An 18,905-nucleotide genomic window follows, 5' to 3' on the forward strand; every position below is an offset into this window, starting at 1 on the left:
AATCTGAATGGCACTAGCTTTATTTCTCATACAGATTATGGGTTTTGGGGCCGACTTCCTGTCTAAGGCAAGCTAGGCTGACTTCCTGTTTCAGGACTCACCCGTTTCCTGCTGAACTCCCTGCACAGCTTGCGGTTGTCTTGCAGAAGGCCTTCTGATCTGCTCTCAAACTTCTCTGCCATTCTCTTCTTCAGGTGAACATAGCTCTCACTCTCCACAAGCACTGGGGTCACCTCCTCTTCCTCCTCCTCTTCCTCCTCCTCCTCTGGCTGCGGCTCCTCCCGCTCTGCCTCCTTCACAGAGACTGAGACAAACAAACAAACACAGGAAAACATATTAGATATTTGCCATGATTATTAGTATCAAAAACAAACCAATGTTTTTTTTTTCTTACTATACTGGTCTGTCACTGCAGCACAGGTCTGTCTCAGCACTTACCCTGTGTGGAGCGGCTGTTGTTGACGCTGCTGTTGGTGTGGTTGTTGACGCTGGCACTCCTGGAGTTCCTGGTCTTTGTGGAACTGACGGAGGGGGGCGGGGCCAGGACAGGGGGCGGGGTGCTGTACTTGTGATGGGCGGCGGACAGGAGCTCCGTCACCCTGCTTTCGTCCTCCAGGCAGGACACGAGCGTGTAGACCACGGGCTCCCCGGCGCGGGCGGCGGACAGAGCCTCCCCATACAGCAGCTCTGAGACGCAGAGCCGTCCGGCCGCGCCCAGCCGCGCATCGCTGGTGCTGAAGGCCACCAGCGGCGGCTGGAAGGGGTAGCGGCTGCCCAGTGGGAAGCGCACCTCCAGCTCGTACTCGGGGGGAGAGGAGCTGCTGAAGCCCGGCTGGCTGGGGCCGGGGGGGCCACCGGGGGGAGGCGGGCAGTCTGTGGGGAGCTGGTGTTTTAACCTGCACCTGTCCCCGAATCGACACCCCGACCCCTTCAGGTAGAACTTGCACACGTCCTGGAGCCGAACCGGGGCGGGGGGGTGTGTGTGAGCGGGTCGGCCGGGCGCAGGGTCCAGGGTCTGGGAGAACAGCAGCGGGTCCAGGCACACACTCCACACGCGGTCAGCAATGCGCTCGGTGAAGCGGTTGCCGTAGATGGCAGTAAGTGCCATGGCCTCCTCCTGCCGCTGGGACAGGCACTCGTCCATGGGGAGGGCCTCAGGGGGGGGTGGGGGAGGCCCGTAGCGCTGGGTGAACACCTCCTGCAGGAGGCGCTCCAGCGTGGCGCCCACCTCCCCCCCCCCGGCCTCCAGGGCCTGCCGGCTGCGCTCCCGGTCAAAGCCATACCTGCAAAGAAAAAAACACTCAGTGACAAAGATAAATCTTTCTAGAAAAGTTTATTAAGGATGTAAGAGGTAGAGGGTCTAGTTAAATTTCTGATGTTGCTTTCAGGGTGGGTTTAAATGTGCCCAAAATGGACTATTCCATAAGTTATATCTCAGCTAATGGTGAGTGATGTGTTTATCTTACGCAATGAGTAGGTGCTCTCAGGCCACTCATTCACAAAAACTATTGACACGAAATGTGTTTACCTTCGGAGATATGACACTCAGCAAAACAAGTATGAAGCTCAGGAGCTTTATAACTCATCATTATCAGGGGTGCTGCGCTACAACAATCCGAAGCTGACATGGAATGGCCTACGTTATCATACCACACCATCAACACAACACAATCAAGAGTTCATATCATAACTGCTGACTGAACTTTTGAATAATGGTAATAATGGTAATGAGAATGAATATTAGCAAAGGTGTGTTTGGTATTTAATGGGAGTAAATGTTATTAAAGGTGTGTTTGGTATTTAATGGGAGTAAATGTTACTAAAGGTGTGTTTGGTATTTAATGGGAGTAAATGTTATTAAAGGTGTGTTTGGTATTTAATGGGAGTAAATGTTATTAAAGGTGTTTGAACCCAGGCTCCAGCAGGGGGCAGCACCTGCTCAGACGGCCCACGGCGAACAGGGACACTCCGGGTTGGGCAGAGGGCTGCTCATCCTCAGAGTCCTGCTCACAGGCCGAGCTCTCCGCAAACTCCGCAAACTCCGCCGGCTCGTCTCGCGTTTCCCAAAACTGCCCATCCTCACGGTAATCCAGCTCATCATACTCCTCCTCATCCTGCTCTTCCTCAGCATCAGAGCCTGAGTACCTGAGAGAGCAGCCATTTTACACCATGAGAGAGAGAGAGGGCAGCCATTTCCCACCATGAGAGAGAGCGCATCCATTTTATACCATGGTGTTAAGTACTGTATTAGGTCCCTCCTACTGTATAAGAGCTTGCCTGTATAAGAGCGCTGATTAAGAGCGCACCTGTATAAGAGCTTGCCTGTATAAGAGCGCTGATTAAGAGCGCACCTGTATAAGAGCTTGCCTGTATAAGAGTGCTGATTAAGAGCTTGCCTGTATAAGAGTGCTGATTAAGAGCGCACCTGTATAAGAGCTTGCCTGTATAAGAGCACACCTGTATAAGAGCGCACCTGTATAAGAGCTTGCCTGTATAAGAGCGCACACTCACCTGTCCTCCTGGAGGTCGTGTGTCTGCAGCTCTTGCAGCAGCTCCATGACCTGAGCCTGGTTGTCAGAGGTCATGTGGATTCTCTGCAAGGGCAGCTGGGGCAGGTCGGGCCGGGGGGGGCGGGCGGCGGGGCTGCTGAAGTCCCGCCCCTGTCTGGGCCGCTCACTCTGGAAGGCTTTGGGCAGACCCCTCCCCCTGCCACGCCCCCTCCCCATGTCCCGCCCCCTCCCCCCGCCACGCCCACTCCCCCCGCCACGCCCACTCCCCCCGCCCCGAGACCGTCCTCGCCCAGCGCTGCCTCTGGTAGAACCGGGCCTGAGAACAGAATAAACACGCAATGCAACAACCACGCAGACAGACAGAGACAGAGACAGAGACAGAGACAGAGACAGAGACAGAGACAGAGACAGAGACAGAGACAGAGACAGAGACTGGGGTGAGGCATTACCCAGAACTCACTGTAACTGTCTAGGCAGTTTTCATGCAGCAGAGTGAGATAGGCTGTAAATGCAGGGTTTCCTATTGAGAGGTGTACTGTCCTGTCTGCTGTACTGTCTTACCTGCTTGAGTGGGCAGGTCCTGTGTTCAAGCAGAAGTCATCGCCATCATCCCAGTCACTGCAACCTCCTTTCCGACTGCCGCCGCCTCCTCCTCCTCCTCCTCCTCCTCCTCCTCCTCCTCTTCCTCCTCTTCCTCCTCTTCCTCCTCGAGGCTTGTTGAACCGGCCCCCACCCCTGTTGGGCTTGTAACTCCTCTTTGAGCTCATTTCTACCCTCTCCTATCAGAAGAACAGCAGTAAATGAGCTACAAACATAATGCTCACAAACACCAGCAGTCAGACTCAAAGATCATACCAATATACAGTTATGTGCAAGTAGCATTATTTTAGCCAACCCATTTCAAATGCCATGCGTTTTCCTTGTGAGGGTGAACATGTATCCATTCCTGTAATAAGCATTTAAAAATTATATTCAATATTTGCTTTAGAGGTATTTCAAACCTGCAATAAGAAATAATTGAACAGGGTATTGACTTCTCAACATTGATCTAAATAGAACAAAATGCTTATGTACTATATCTAATAACTCAAAACAAAACATTTTTCACACAAAATGTGATTTTCTGGTATAGTGCTTAAGAGATACCTGTATTCAGGATGGTGTAATCCTTTAATGCAACATTATCTGCCCATTACAATTGATAATCATGAAAACCAAACTCTTCTCCAACTTTTGCTACGATAAAAACAGGTAGCTTGCAACGTGCAAATATTAGCTCGAAATACAATGCCCTCACCAGCTATAATATCTACATTATCTTTTTCATTTACCCGGTTGATTACAAATACGAGAGATTATAATATTAATATTAATACCCTGTTCTACAGTTTTCCATGGTTCAACCACGTTTTCCTCGGAGCAAGACAAATAGGTAGTATAATGTATAGACTGATGTAGCCAATGTGGCTAACGATGCTGGTTATGCAAGCTAAACGTTACGTCATTTGATGAATTAACTTAGCGCTTCAGACAGTCAATTAAACTAGGTATGTGTTAGAAAGTTAGAAAGCTATATATCGCAGAATAAATATTTTCAGTAACGTTATAACACCTAAATTAAAAAGGAATGAAGAGTGGTGCTAGCTAGCAAGCAATCAATATCATATGCAACTAGCTGGCACTTACCTATGCTAGCTAACTAGCTAGCATTGCCATATCCAACCGATATTGCCTTGTCTTTCTTTATACAGAACGTTAAACGTTTCACTGTGAGGTTAGAAACACTTCCGATGAAGCTTAAATGTGCATCCAGATTTATTTAAATTACAATAGAACAGAACATACTACTTTTACAAGAAAGTAACGTAAGGCAGAAACCGACTTCGAAAGAAATACCGGCACTTCAGCAACGCTTCTCTCAGTCGCTCCCGTCAAAGGTCAAAGGTTTTGTTTCCGGGGATTCTAGACGAAACTCATGTTTGTTAAAATCTTTGTATTTGCTCCATGACATAACAAAACATTCCTTTTTATTGAAATATCAAGTACACTTTACAATACAAAATACAATTTACAGTATAGTCAGAGGGATATAGAGACACAAAGGTATAAACATAAGGTATCTTCATAAGCCCAAGAAGGCTCGCCATTTTCCCACCACTAATGTTAAGTGTACCTGGTGCCAAAAACTAGATAGTATCAAGCACTTTATCAAGACTGGGTGGTATATCACGAAGCAGGATCGTTGAGTTAGCTGTATATAAGTCGGTGGACCGGGGACTCCCACCAGAAGCAATCTCCAGTGGTTACCGGAGGTACTGCAGCTTATTAAGCCTCCGGTGCCAAAAGCCACACACGTACACACGATCTGATGTGAAAAGATTACAGAGTTTGCATCTGGGCCCAAGTGACAGGTTACACTTTGACACTTTTTAATTTCACAACATTCATTACAACATATCTACAATATAACTAGAAATGAACCCAACTACTGAAGTAAGTGTAACATTATTCTAAAAGCATAGTTTTATGGGAACTGATTCCATGTTTAGATCATGAATGTTTTAGGATAAAGAAATCTATTGACAAAATTACTTTGGAAGAGACTTGGTTCAGCAAACCAATTATATTTGGTTTATGTTTATTGTATTCAAGCAATTGAAAAAGGTGTTTTTAAAATTGATTATCCAGTCATTGTGATTATTTTTGAACTCCATTGTGAGTTTTGTGTCTACAGTTTTAAAAAATAACCTCAAGGCTCCAAAAGTAGTGTCAAAATGATTGTAAAAAAAACTGTAAAGTAACAGTGAAGCTTGTGTGTAGGCAATTTCTTCAAAGATATGAATGCACAATGCAGAGTTTTCAACAGGCAAACAGGCTGTTACAAGTGCTGACCATTTAACTTCTTGTGTCTAAGGTCTTGAAAACTTCTGAGATTAGCGCTAAAGTGATTGGATTTTTTTAATTTTATATGGCACCTAGTCTGGGTCAAGCGTCAAGTCACTTCAGGTCTGCAAAGACATACCTACCTGCCTACCTGCCTACCTGTCCCCCTACCCTCCCGGGGGCATTTAAGGTAGCCTATCAGTCACAGGGATTTCAGTTCCACCTACAAATCTGAACACTCCACAACAGCTATTGGCTGCCTGTGCATACACCTCCACAATCTGCAGTCAATCATACGGGTGTACAACAGGCCCCACACAGGAGGGGCTGGCTGATTGGCTGGTTGGTCAGTTTGGCTGAAAACATACATAAATAATAATATCCATATAAATACCACCAGCTGAACTCAAATACCTTGATCACTTCCATTGAGCCAAATCAGTTTGACTGAATAAAATGAAATATACCGGCAGCCATTTTAACCTCCCCCTACAATAGACAAATAAATACATTTACGAAATGTCTGTCACTGAATGTTTCTAATGAGTAAATGAATGTGTAATTGTAATAAACAGCTTGTGCTTTACTGCTCTCCTCACACTCTCCTGGCCCTGACCTCAGAGGCTCTCAGACACCACAGACTGGACCTGACTGGTTCTCAATCCAGCAACTAAACACACACACACACTCACACACACACACACACACACGCACACATACTCACACACACACATAACTGACACATACACACACACACACACACTCTCTCTCACATACACACACACACATAACTAACACATACACACACACACACACACACACATACTCACACACACACATAACTAACACATACACACACACACTCTCACACACACACATAACTAACACATACACACACACACACACTCACACACACACACACAACTAACACATACACACACAGAACATCATTTTGCTACTGACTACATTAACAACGGTAGTTATGAAGGGTTAGATGTAGATATGTAGATGTAGATGTAGACACACACACACATGTGCATATGCACACACACACACACACACACACACAGTCTCCTGTAAGACCAGCCTTGAACAGAAACAGCTCTGTATGTGTTGTAGGGGGTCGGATCACACCTATCTAATCTTGTTGGTAAAGTTTGAGCGGGGAACAGAAACACACTGTTGGCTAAATGATACTTCACACAGACACAGAACCTGGTCTACCACTAACAATATGACCGCCTTCTATGTGAAATCCTGCGCTACTCTCTTTCCATCTCCTGCTCTCAGCACTTCAATTTTGTCTGAAGTGAGGTCATCCATCTTCCCACGACCTGGAGACAGTTCTTCTACAATTAGATACAAAGTATGTTTTTTTTGCAAATAAATTCAAGCTTTCCTATTCTGAAAAGAAGCTAATCACAATTCAGACCAGGGGCTGAATTATATCAAATGACTAGGACGTAGCCTACACACGTGGTCCACTTTGAACAGCAGTAACCTGGTTTGTTTCATTCACCCAAAGGTAAAGTGACTGAGGTCACAGTGGCACAAACATGTGCAATGCCTAACCAGCTTTATCCTGCAGTCTGTTTACAGGGACAGGTCACTTTATGTTTGTTTTGTTTTTGCCTTTATTTAAATTGTTGTGTATAATTTCCATTGGCCCTGGCAGTTCTTTTGTGCAAAATGTTTTCAAAAACTTCCAGAAGTTTCTTTCGACCAAACTGAAATAAAAAAATTTAAAATCCAGAATGTGAGCTACCCCAAGCTTAAGGCCAAAGTTCACCTTTCACCCTTTTGACTTGCTCTGTTTGTCAGAAACTATGCAGCAGTACTCATTTACTAGAGTTCAGCTTCTCCTGCTGGGCAGTGCAGTTATGGTGTTTAGCACAGTTATAATGTTCAGCACAGTCAGGGTGTTTAGCACAGTTATAATGTTTAGCACAGTCAGGGTGTTCAGCAGTTATAATGTTTAGCACAGTCAGGGTGTTCAGCACAGTTATAATGTTCAGCACGGTTGGGGTGTTTAGCACAGTTATAATGTTCAGCACAGTTAGGGAGCTCTGTCTGCATGTGACTGTCCTGCTCTAATGCAGGGACAGTGCAATGCTGTGAGTTTCTGTGTGAAATGTGCTATACAAATACAGCTTTGCTTGCTTGCTCATACGTCCAGTCCAGTCCTGCAAGCATTGGAACAGAGATGCTCTCTGTAGCCCCACCCTCATGTCAAAGATCCTGAACATCTCTACTCCTGTTTACTGCAGTCTGTAAATATTTGAATGCTTTATTCAAAAGACAAAAATATGCCAAAGCAAATTGCAAAGTTCCCTTAGTTAGGATGACCTTCCAGCTCAAAGCAGCAGCATGGAGATATGCCCACATATGTTCTTCCATCTCTGCTACTCACAGAGCCGGCACTGATACAAGACTAAATGGGAGACCCATTCTTATGTCCCATTATAAAAAGAACCTGGTCTACACTCTATGTTCTATGTTCACACAGAATAATACATTTACTCTCTTGTCTCCTTTTGCCATTTGAATGACAGATGCCATTAGTTCCACAGTTAATTACCTTGATAAGACAGAGATAAAGTCAAAGATAAAGTGATAAAATATCTGTAATGAGAAATTATGATCAATCATTTGCTGAATGAAGCTCAGTGTATCTGGGAACAGAAGTAAAGGCGCTGAGCTGTGTGGAACTAGAGGGGCTGCATCAATTTTGCAGGGAGCTGGGTGTGAAAGAGAGCACACAATCCCTGCCTGACTCCAGCAGAACAGGCTTCTCTAGAGGGAGAGAGGGAGAAAGACAGGGAGGGAGAGTTAAACCAAAATTGCTCCTCATTTCTCCAGCCTGCTGCCCTAGATGACCCCACACAGGAGGCATGTAAAGGGTTAACTGAAATCTCCAAAAGTGTCAGTCCCCTCCCTCGCCCCGCAGGTCACATGACCAGTGGGTCCCCACACCATATATAGGAGAGTGTGTGGATTGGCCCCCGGATCTCCCTGCCACAGAAAGCCAGAGCAGAAAGCCAGAGTGCTCCAGCCACAGGAATATCTGGCCTCCTTTCCCCTCAGTCTCAGCCTGCCCAGAGACCCCCCCAATCGGACCCCCAGGAGAGACGCAGAACATGGACCGGCTCATTGACTTTGCCCCTGACGACGGCTCCTTCATGTTCACCTCAGAGTCGGTGGGAGAGGGGCATCCTGGTGAGGCTTTCTGCACAGCAGCTGGAACCTGCTTCCACTTTTTAATACTGCTTTATGCACACACACTACACATACACTGTACACACGCACACACACACACACACACACACACAGTGCGCACACACACTGCATACACACTGCACACAAGCACATACGCTATACACATACACACATAAACACCACTCACAAACACATATACACACACACACTGCATGCAAACACACACACACACTCACACACTGCACACACATAAACACGGCACACAAACACACATATACACATACATACAAACCGAACAAAACACTTTCCACAGAGCAGGTAGAGCTATACACACACACACAACGTTTTTGGGTGTGTGTTGTTAGGTAATGTTTGCTCAGGATGGTGTTGACCAGAGATAGGAGTTCAGCTGGACACGGCCAGTATGAGAACTGACCAGACCTTGCCCTCCTTATCGCACAGCATGCTGGGTAATCATGCCACGCAGAAGGCTTGTCACCTGGAACCTGCCGCAAAAAAAAAACATGTAAACATGGACAGACATAACAGCTGTCTATAAACATGCACAGATACGCTACAGACAGTCTGATGAGATTTGTATTTTTTACGGTCTGATGTAATGTGCAGATGTGTTATTCTGCAGATTAAAAGGGGAACCCATGTGCATGTGGTCTGTTAAGTGTACTAAATGGCAGGCATTTAGATAGCGCTTTATCCAAAGCACTGTACAATTGATGCTTCTTCATTTACCCATTCATACACACACTCACACACCGACGGCGATTGGCTGCCATGCAAGGCCCCTACCAGCTCGTCAGGAGCATTTGGGGGTTAGGTGTCTTGCTCAGGGACACTTCGACACAGCCCGGGCGGGGGATCGAACCGGCAACCCTCCAACTGCCAGACGACTGCTCTTACTGCCTGAGCCATCTCGCACTATGTACTATGTACTATGTAGCTGAGTAGCACACTTAAGGGATGAATATGGTCTGATACTTCACTGCAGCTGACCTTTTTACTTCTTCTTCGGCAGATAAAATCTGTGACCAAATCAGCGATGCGGTTCTGGATGCTCACCTGCAGGTGGACCCCGATGCCAAGGTGGCCTGTGGTGAGGGCGGGGCAGGGGGCGGGGCCACAGTCTGAAAGCACAGCGCCATTTTACTGCACAGAACTGTGACCTCTGATTGGTTAATACCAGTATGTGTTGACTACAGCAGCACCACCCAGTTTAGGCTTCACTACTCCTCACTTCTGTCCTTGGTGCACACACATATTAACCAATCACAGTCACAAACAATAGCCTGGGACCAATCAGCTGGATCCATGTCCAGAGGCTGTCCAATAAGCAAGGCTCTGCTCCCACAGACCCCGAGCTCCAGACAGTCCTGGCAGCTGTCGGTAAACATGCAGACGGACATGCTACAGACAGTCCTGTGTCTACTGACTGACCATAGAGTCTTAAACTAGTGCTGGGAAGTTCCATTCTTTAAAAAGAACCAATACCCTCGAGTCAGTACATCAAACTTTTGAGTTGTTCAAGACTTCATTTTAAAAACAGCTTGCTTCGATTCACTTTTTATTTCTACTTGGCTTGAGGGGGAAAAAACAATACCACTCTGATTTTAGTTATGTTGTGATGTTGAACTTAACTGATTGATAGATTGCTGTGTTTGCATGCATGTCCATCCTGAATGTGTGGCGCTGCAGAGACGGTCTGTAAGACAGGCATGGTACTGCTGTGCGGGGAGATCACCTCCAGCGGTAACGTGGATTACCAGCGCGTGGTCCGAGACACCATCAGGCACATCGGCTACGACAACTGCTCCAAAGGTACACACTCACTCACACACTCAAACACTCTCACACACTGTCACACTCTCTCTCTCTCTCTCACACACACACACACACACACACACACACACACACTCGCTCTCTCTCTCTCACACACACACACACACACACACACAAACAAACTGTCAAACACTCTCTCTCTCTCTCTCTCACACACACACACACACACTCTCTCACACACTCAAACACTGTCACACACTCTCTCTCTCACACACACACACACACTGTCACACACACTCTCTCTCTCTCTCTCTCTCTCTCTCTCACACACACACACACACTCTCTCACACACTCAAACACTGTCACACACTCAAACACTCTCACACACTGTCATACTGTCACTCTCTCTCTCTCTCTCACACACACACACACTCTCTCACACACACACACACACACACACACACTCTCTCACACACTCAAACACACACACACACACACACACTCACAAACACACTCTCAAACACGCACACACACTGTCACATTCTCTCTCTCTCTCTCTCTCTCTCTCTCTCTCTCTCTCTCTCACACACACACACACACACACACACACACACACACATACTTACCACACTGCACAGTACTGTACCAATAGTACTTTACTAATAAATAAACTCATTCCCCAGCCTGACACTCCACATAATCTCAGGGAGAGGCTTTGATTTGCTCACTTATTACCAGAACCTTTTGTCAGCTCAAACATCAAACAAGTCAAATAAGAAATTCTCAAAGGAAAAGCATACAGTTACTGACAGAGTGTCAATCAAATGAGCAGAGATGATCCTATAGGTCAGGACCCCCGTCCCTGAGGGGAAGGGGAGGAGGACCTTACCCTTTCTGTTCTTCTGCTCTTATTAACCTCTCTCTCTCGCTCTCAATTCAGTTGAATTCTAATGGCTTTATTGGCATGGAATACAAATGTACTTATTGGCAAAGTATACAAAACATACATACTAATAATATTACAATAGTATTATTACAATAATAATGTTAAAATAATCATTCTTATGATAAATCTAATAATAATAACAATAATCTCCATCTATCTCCCAGGTTTTGACTATAAGACCTGTAATGTGCTGGTTGCTCTGGAGCAGCAATCATCTGACATCGCCCAAGGCGTCCACATCGACCGGCACGAGGAGGACATTGGAGCAGGAGACCAGGTGAGCACACCTGAACAGGAACACTGCATATGACACACAGCAGTGGGAATACAGGGAAAACAGAGAAAATCGTTTAAGAGGATATGCCTCACAGTTCTCATTAGCATGCTGGTGTTGGCTGTTTAACACAGAGCGTAACAGCACCGGCCAGTGAAACTACCTGTCCATGTAAATGTGATTATCGCGTGTTTGTCGCTGGCCTTAAAGGAGTATCAGACTGATAACCACATTGTATCATTTCATCATGACAGCATTCATTCACAGCATTCAGCAGGCTGTCTGACCTTTTTTTTATTGCGAGTATGATGATATCTTGTCAAATACCGTGTTTCTACTTTTGAAAAACAAAAATAAGATTTTTGCTCAATGTGTCCTGACAGTTACAGCTAGAAAGCAACGTTTCTCCTTAACTTCTGTTTTTACTGACCTGACTATCACTATGTGCCTGTGATGGTAAATGGTAAATGGCAGGCATTTATAGAGCGCCTTTATCCAAAGCACTGTAGAATTGATGCTTCTCCATTCACCCATTCATACACACACGGCGATTGGCTGCCATGCAAGGCCCCAACCAGCTCGTCAGGAGCATTTGGTGTTAGGTGTCTTGCCCAGGGACACTTCAACACAGCCCGGGTAGGGGATCGAACCGCCAACCCTCTGACTGCCAGACGACTGCTCTTACTGCCTGAGCCATGTCGCCCCCTAGGTGTGATGACAGACTGTCCGCTCACCTGTGCCTTCTCAGGACCACTATGTCAGGTTGTGTAGTCAGGTTATGACTCTGACGTGGTTGTGTAGTCAGGGTGTGACTCTGTGGTTGTGTAGTCAGGGTGTGACTCTGACGTGGTTGTGTAGTCAGGGTGTGACTCTGACGTGGTTGTGTAGTCAGGGTGTGACTCTGACGTGGTTGTGTTCTCAGGGTGTGACTCTGATGTGGTGTTCTCAGGGTCTGATGTTCGGCTATGACTCTGTGGTTGTGTAGTCAGGGTGTGACTCTGTGGTTGTGTTCTCAGGGTGTGACTCTGTGGTTGTGTAGTCAGGGTGTGACTCTGTGGTTGTGTAGTCAGGGTGTGACTCTGTGGTTGTGTAGTCAGGGTGTGACTCTGTGGTTGTGTAGTCAGGGTGTGACTCTGTGGTTATGTAGTCAGGGTGTGACTCTGTGGTTGTGTAGTCAGGGTGTGACTCTGTGGTTGTGTAGTCAGGGGGTGACTCTGTGGTTGTGTTCTCAGGGTGTGACTCTGTGGTTGTGTAGTCAGGGGGTGACTCTGTGGTTGTGTTCTCAGGGTGTGACTCTGTGGTTGTGTAGTCAGGGGGTGACTCTGTGGTTGTGTAGTCAGGGTGTGACTCTGTGGTTGTGTAGTCAGGGGGTGACTCTGTGGTTGTGTAGTCAGGGTGTGACTCTGTGGTTGTGTTCTCAGGGTGTGACTCTGTGGTTGTGTAGTCAGGGTGTGACTCTGTGGTTGTGTAGTCAGGGGGTGACTCTGTGGTTGTGTTCTCAGGGTCTGATGTTCGGCTATGACTCTGTGGATGTGTTCTCAGGGTCTGATGTTCGGCTATGACTCTGTGGTTGTGTTCTCAGGGTCTGATGTTCGGCTATGACTCTGTGGTTGTGTTCTCAGGGTCTGATGTTCGGCTATGACTCTGTGGTTGTGTTCTCAGGGTCTGATGTTCGGCTATGACTCTGTGGTTGTGTTCTCAGGGTGTGACTCTGTGGTTGTGTAGTCAGGGGGTGACTCTGTGGATGTGTTCTCAGGGTCTGATGTTCGGCTATGACTCTGTGGATGTGTTCTCAGGGTCTGATGTTCGGCTATGACTCTGTGGATGTGTTCTCAGGGTCTGATGTTCGGCTATGACTCTGTGGTTGTGTTCTCAGGGTCTGATGTTCGGCTATGCCACGGATGAAACAGAGGAATGCATGCCGCTCACCATCGTCCTGGCTCACAGACTCAATGCTAAGATGGCCGAACTCCGGCGAAACGGGACCGTCCCATGGCTCCGCCCCGACTCCAAGACACAGGTAAGAGCATCCAGGTACCTGGTGGCACGGAAATGGATCTTTGGAACCTCTGAGGTGGGATGAGTTTGGCCTGAATTTGGGGCTGAATATGGGGCTGAGTTTGGGCTGAGTTTAGGCCAGGTTTAGGGCTGAGTTTGGAGCTGTGCTTTGGAGCTAAGTTTGGGGCTGAGTTTGGGCTGAGTGTGGGCTAAGTTTGGGCCGAGTGTGGGCTGAGTTTGGGGCTGAGTTTGGGTTGAGTTTGGAGCTGAGTTTGGGCTGAGTTTGGGTTGAGTTTGGAGCTGAGTTTGGGCTGAGTTTGGAGTTGAGTTTGGGCTGAGTTTGGAGTTGAGTTTGGGCTGGGGTTAGGGCTGAATTTGGGCTGAGTTTGGGTTGGCCCCCCCCAGGTGACGGTGCACTACGCCCAGGAGGGCGGGGCAGTGATCCCCCTCAGGGTGCACACGGTGGTGATCTCCGTGCAGCACGATGATGATGTCACGCTGGAGGAGCAGCAGCGTGTTCTCAAGGAGAAGGTGATCCAGCCCGTTGTTCCCGCCAAGTACCTGGACCAGCGCACCATTTACCACCTGCAGCCCAGCGGACGCTTTGTCATCGGGGGACCCCAGGTCAGCCGCCCAACTGCTTTAGATTCACATACTTTTCTATGCTTTACTGAGCTTGTCTGGTGTATTGGAAGCAACAACAAAAAAAACCCCGCCTTCTGATGGCCAAAAATGGCATCACACACACACACCCCCCACCCCCACACACACACACACACACACACACACATCCCCACACACACACACTCACACACACACACACACACACACCAGTGTGTTCCTAAAATGTGGCCCCAGGTGTTTATAATATAAATGGAATGTTTGTTTGTCCATTGGTATATGTATGCAGATGTATGCAATTACTTGATTTGCATGTATAAACATATTTGAACATGTCAGGTTAGCTATGCCACTCCACAACCAAGAGGGTCTCTTTCCAGATAGTTACATTCATTGTTGTGTTGATGTGTTTAGAAATATATTTTCTTGCAGTAAAGTAGAGCACATCTTACCAGCAGCAGTGGGTTTGTATGTTTTCGGCAGGGTGACGCGGGCGTTACTGGCCGGAAGATCATTGTGGACACGTACGGGGGCTGGGGGGCCCACGGGGGGGGGGCCTTCTCGGGGAAAGACTACACCAAGGTGGACCGGTCTGCTGCCTACGCCGCCCGCTGGGTCGCCAAGTCCCTGGTCAAAGCCAAGCTCTGCAGGAGAGTCCTGGTACAGGTGAGGCCTAAAGAGACAAAGCCACACACTCACTCTCACACACGCTCACACACACACACACACTGACATTCACACACTCACACACACACTCACTCTCACACACGCTCACGCACACTCACTCTCTGCAGGAGAGTCCTGGTACAGGTGAGGCCTAAAGAGACAAAGCCACACACACACTCACATTCACACACTCACACACACACTCACACTCACACACTCACACTCACTCTCACACACTCACTCACACACTCACACACTCACTCTCACACACACTCACACACACACACACACACACTCACATTCACACACTCACACACACACTCACACTCACACTCACACACTCACTCACACACTCACACACACACTCACTCACACACTCACATTCACACACTCACACACACACTCACACTCACACTCACACACTCACTCACACACTCACACACACACTCACTCACACACTCACATTCACACACTCACACACACACTCACACTCACACAGTCACTCACACACTCACACACTCACTCTCACACACGCTCACACACACACACACACACACACACACACACACACACATTCACACACTAACACAAACACACACACTCACACACTCACTCTCACACACTCACTCACACACTCACTCACACACTCACACACACACTCACTCACACACTCACACACTCACTCTCACACACGCTCACACACACTCACACACGCTCACACACACTCACACACACTCACACACTCACTCTCACACATGCTCACACGCTCACACTCACACACTCACTCTCACACACTCACTCACACACTCACACATACACACACACTCACTCTCACACACACTCACACACACATTCACTCTCTCTCACACACTCACACTCACACACACTCACTCTCACACACTCTCACACACACATTCACTCTCTCTCACACACTCACACTCACACACTCACTCTCACTCTCACACACACTCACTCTCACACACTCTCACACACACATTCACTCTCTCTCACACACTCACACTCACACACTCACTCTCACTCTCACACACACTCACACACACACACACACTCACACTCACTCACACTCACTCTCACACTCATACATGCTCACTCTCTCTCACACACTCACACTCACACTCACACTCACTCTCACACACGCTCACACACACACACTCACACTCACTCACACACTCACACACTCACACTCACTCTCACACACGCTCACACACACTCACTCTCACACACACACTCTCTCACACACACACACACACACGTGTCCCCGCTAATCCCATGTCCTCATGGCTATTGGCTAAGGCACTTGACTGTATGACAATATGACCAGTGCAGCTGTTGGGCTCTTGGGCAAGGCCCATTACCACACATTGTCCCTGGCTTAGTCTAATTAACTGTAAGATTAAAGCTTAGGTTAAAGGGTCAGCTAAATACCAAATGTAAATCAGTGTTAAGCCCGTCCCTGTGTGTACTGCAGGTCTCCTACGCCATCGGGGTGGCCCATCCTCTGTCCATCTCCCTCTTCACCTACGGCTCATCCCAGAAATCAGAGAAGGACCTGCTGCACATTGTCAATGACAACTTTGACCTCCGACCTGGAGCCATCATCAGGTGAGCATCTTCAGACAGAGCCAACTTCACCCAACAGCACAACTTCACACTATAACACAGTGATCACGCCATCATACGGGTAATTATCATGGTAACTCATGTACCTCTGTAGTACAGTGAATTACCCACTGACATCATCAGTCTCAGCCCTGGCCAAGGAGAGACCCAGCAGCCTCACCCTAGACCAAGCTACACGCTACAGCAGGGCTGGGCTGGCACCTAAGATCTTATTAAGTCCATTTTAACCATTAGGGTTAAGGCTTTAGCCAAATACTCTCTCAACACAAGGTTAAACATCAGCAGGGACACAGTGCTATGTGCTATAGTTTAGGAGCTTGGCACAGGTTTGTAACACACATTTGACAGTTGGGAGGATGCTGGATGGAAGTACAAGGGCATATTACTCAAATCACTGTCCAGGAGGGACATCAGTCCTCAATGATCAGGAGCACAAATTGTTCAGTTAATTAACAGGGAGAAAATAAAACCAGGACGAATTTGGATTTGAGGGCCAGAATAGAGCATCTATGTACTTAACTGACCCAGCCGTACATAAGCACATGCGCATAGACCCAGCTGCACTCTGAGGCACTGGGCCAGCTGCACTCTGACGCACTCTGACGCACTCTGACGCACTCTGACGCACTCTGGCGCACTCTGACGTACTCTGACGCACTCTGACGCACTCTGACGCACTCTGAGGCACTCTGAGGCACTCTGACGCACTCTGAGGCACTCTGAGGCACTCTGAGGCACTCTGACGCACTCTGACGCACTCTGAGGCACTCTGAGGCACTCTGACGCACTCTGACGCACTCTGGCGCACTCTGACGCACTCTGACGCACTCTGACGCACTCTGAGGCACTCTGAGGCACTCTGACGCACTCTGACGCACTCTGAGGCACTCTGAGGCACTCTGAGGCACTCTGACGCACTCTGACGCACTCTGACGCACTCTGACGCACTCTGAGGCACTCTGAGGCACTCTGACGCACTCTGACGCACTCTGAGGCACTCTGAGGCACTCTGAGGCACTCTGACGCACTCTGACGCACTCTGACGCACTCTGACGCACTCTGGGCTGTTTCTCAGGGATCTGAACCTGAAGAGGCCGATCTACCAGAAGACGGCCTGCTATGGCCACTTTGGGAGGGCAGACTTCCCGTGGGAGGAGGCCAAGGAGCTGAAATATTGAGGGACCCCCCCGCCCCCCCAGGGAGCAGACCCCCCACCTCCCACTGCACACGGGGGCTTCCCTCCAACGTGCCAGTCCAACCTCAACTCCCAAAATTGGTGTCCAAATACAAATGTCAGCCCACTTTCTGTAAAACCTTTTCTGTTTTGAGTTTTCCTGTAATTTTACAAATGCAATTATCAATTATTACATTGCATTACAAGGCATTTAGCAGACGCTCTTACCCAGAGCGACGTACAACGAAGTGCAGATCAAACACAAGTACAAGTGTGAAGAAGATTACATTAATTAATTATCAGATGAATGTTTTATGATTCCTGAGCTGCATCAGTGTGGACATGCATGAGTCACACTGACATAATGTACAAAATAAATGATATAAATTCTTGCCTGTGGAGCCTAACTCCAGCCTACACTTATATTTACAATATTTTATATACACAATATTTTGCCTGAAATACTGCAGCATCAGCATATTTCTGTGAAATACTTTTAACTTTTGGGGATAAAATCTCCCAAATAAAGTCACCTGTGTGAGAATTGGAAATTTGGATGCTAGGATATATAGCTAGGAGTATTGAGTATAAGTCCAAGGAAGTTATACTCACCTTATACAATACTATTAATTGACCACACTTGGAGCACTGTGTGCTGTTCTGGGGACCACACTAAAAGAAAGATATGGAGACACTGGAAAAGGTTCAGAGAAGGGCAACCAGATTGATATGTATCTATGTATAAAAGATAACAAGGATAGACTTAAAATCTCTTTAATCTTAGTAAAAGGAGACTTAGGGGGGATTTTTTTGATTAAATTAAAATTAATTAAAGCAACAATTAATAAAATTAATTATAGGGGACTATTTAGGGTGAGTTCGGTTAGCAGAACAAGAGGGCACAAATGGAAATTGGCAAAGGAAAAATTCCGTAAAGACATTAAGAAGTATTGTTTCACACAGCCAGCGGTCACTGTGTGGAACGGATGCCTGCATGTAGTGGAGGCAGACACAGACACAAGACCATTAGATGGCATTAGATTCTATTTAGCGAATTAGTAGTCGATACACTTAGGGGTAGGCCACTACCTTATGTTATGTCATGTTAAATGTATTCTTGCCTGCCCCTCCATCGTGTTTTTTCACATTTTTTTTTAAACATTATGTTCCCTTATGCTTTA

The 18,905-nt window shown here is 47.3% G+C and overlaps 2 protein-coding genes across 3 annotated transcripts in view; one reads left to right on the forward strand and one right to left on the reverse strand.

Moving 5' to 3' along the window:
• dhx57 (DEAH (Asp-Glu-Ala-Asp/His) box polypeptide 57) overlaps positions 1-2,629 on the reverse strand; it is a 17,696-nt gene extending 15,067 nt beyond the window's left edge. The window contains exons 1-4 of the mRNA XM_061227982.1: positions 2,512-2,629; positions 1,936-2,145; positions 439-1,283; positions 102-304 (exon numbers count right to left, since the gene is read on the reverse strand). Coding sequence (XP_061083966.1) covers positions 102-304; positions 439-1,283; positions 1,936-2,145; positions 2,512-2,585 — 1,332 coding nt within the window. The 5' untranslated portion in view covers positions 2,586-2,629. The remainder of the gene's footprint in view (positions 1-101; positions 305-438; positions 1,284-1,935; positions 2,146-2,511) is intronic.
• A 5,782-nt stretch (positions 2,630-8,411) lies between these two features.
• mat1a (methionine adenosyltransferase 1A) lies at positions 8,412-18,116 on the forward strand. Of its 2 annotated transcripts, XM_061228628.1 has the most exons (9): positions 8,412-8,609; positions 9,643-9,720; positions 10,320-10,442; positions 11,515-11,627; positions 13,501-13,644; positions 14,028-14,246; positions 14,727-14,909; positions 16,399-16,532; positions 17,626-18,116. In XM_061228628.1, exons 1-9 carry the CDS (start codon positions 8,531-8,533, stop codon positions 17,726-17,728), a joined length of 1,176 nt encoding a protein of 391 aa, XP_061084612.1. In that variant the 5' UTR covers positions 8,412-8,530; the 3' UTR covers positions 17,729-18,116. The 2 variants fall into 2 exon arrangements, with proteins under 2 accessions (XP_061084612.1, XP_061084613.1); XM_061228629.1 differs by lacking the exon at positions 17,626-18,116 and having other exon boundaries at positions 16,399-16,536.
• Positions 18,117-18,905: the final 789 nt, after the last annotated feature.

This window comes from Conger conger, chromosome 18 (assembly GCF_963514075.1).
Source record: "Conger conger chromosome 18, fConCon1.1, whole genome shotgun sequence".
In the NCBI taxonomy this organism is placed as follows: domain Eukaryota; kingdom Metazoa; phylum Chordata; class Actinopteri; order Anguilliformes; family Congridae; genus Conger; species Conger conger.

Bases quoted from the DNA above. Each gene is read 5' to 3' on its own strand.
- mat1a (XM_061228628.1), top strand. From the start codon at position 8,531: ATGGACCGGCTCATTGACTTTGCCCCTGACGACGGCTCCTTCATGTTC. The intron at 13,645-14,027 runs GTAAGAGCATCC...GGCCCCCCCCAG, and splicing joins GCCCCGACTCCAAGACACAG to GTGACGGTGCACTACGCCCA. The intron at 14,910-16,398 runs GTGAGGCCTAAA...TGTGTACTGCAG, and splicing joins GCAGGAGAGTCCTGGTACAG to GTCTCCTACGCCATCGGGGT.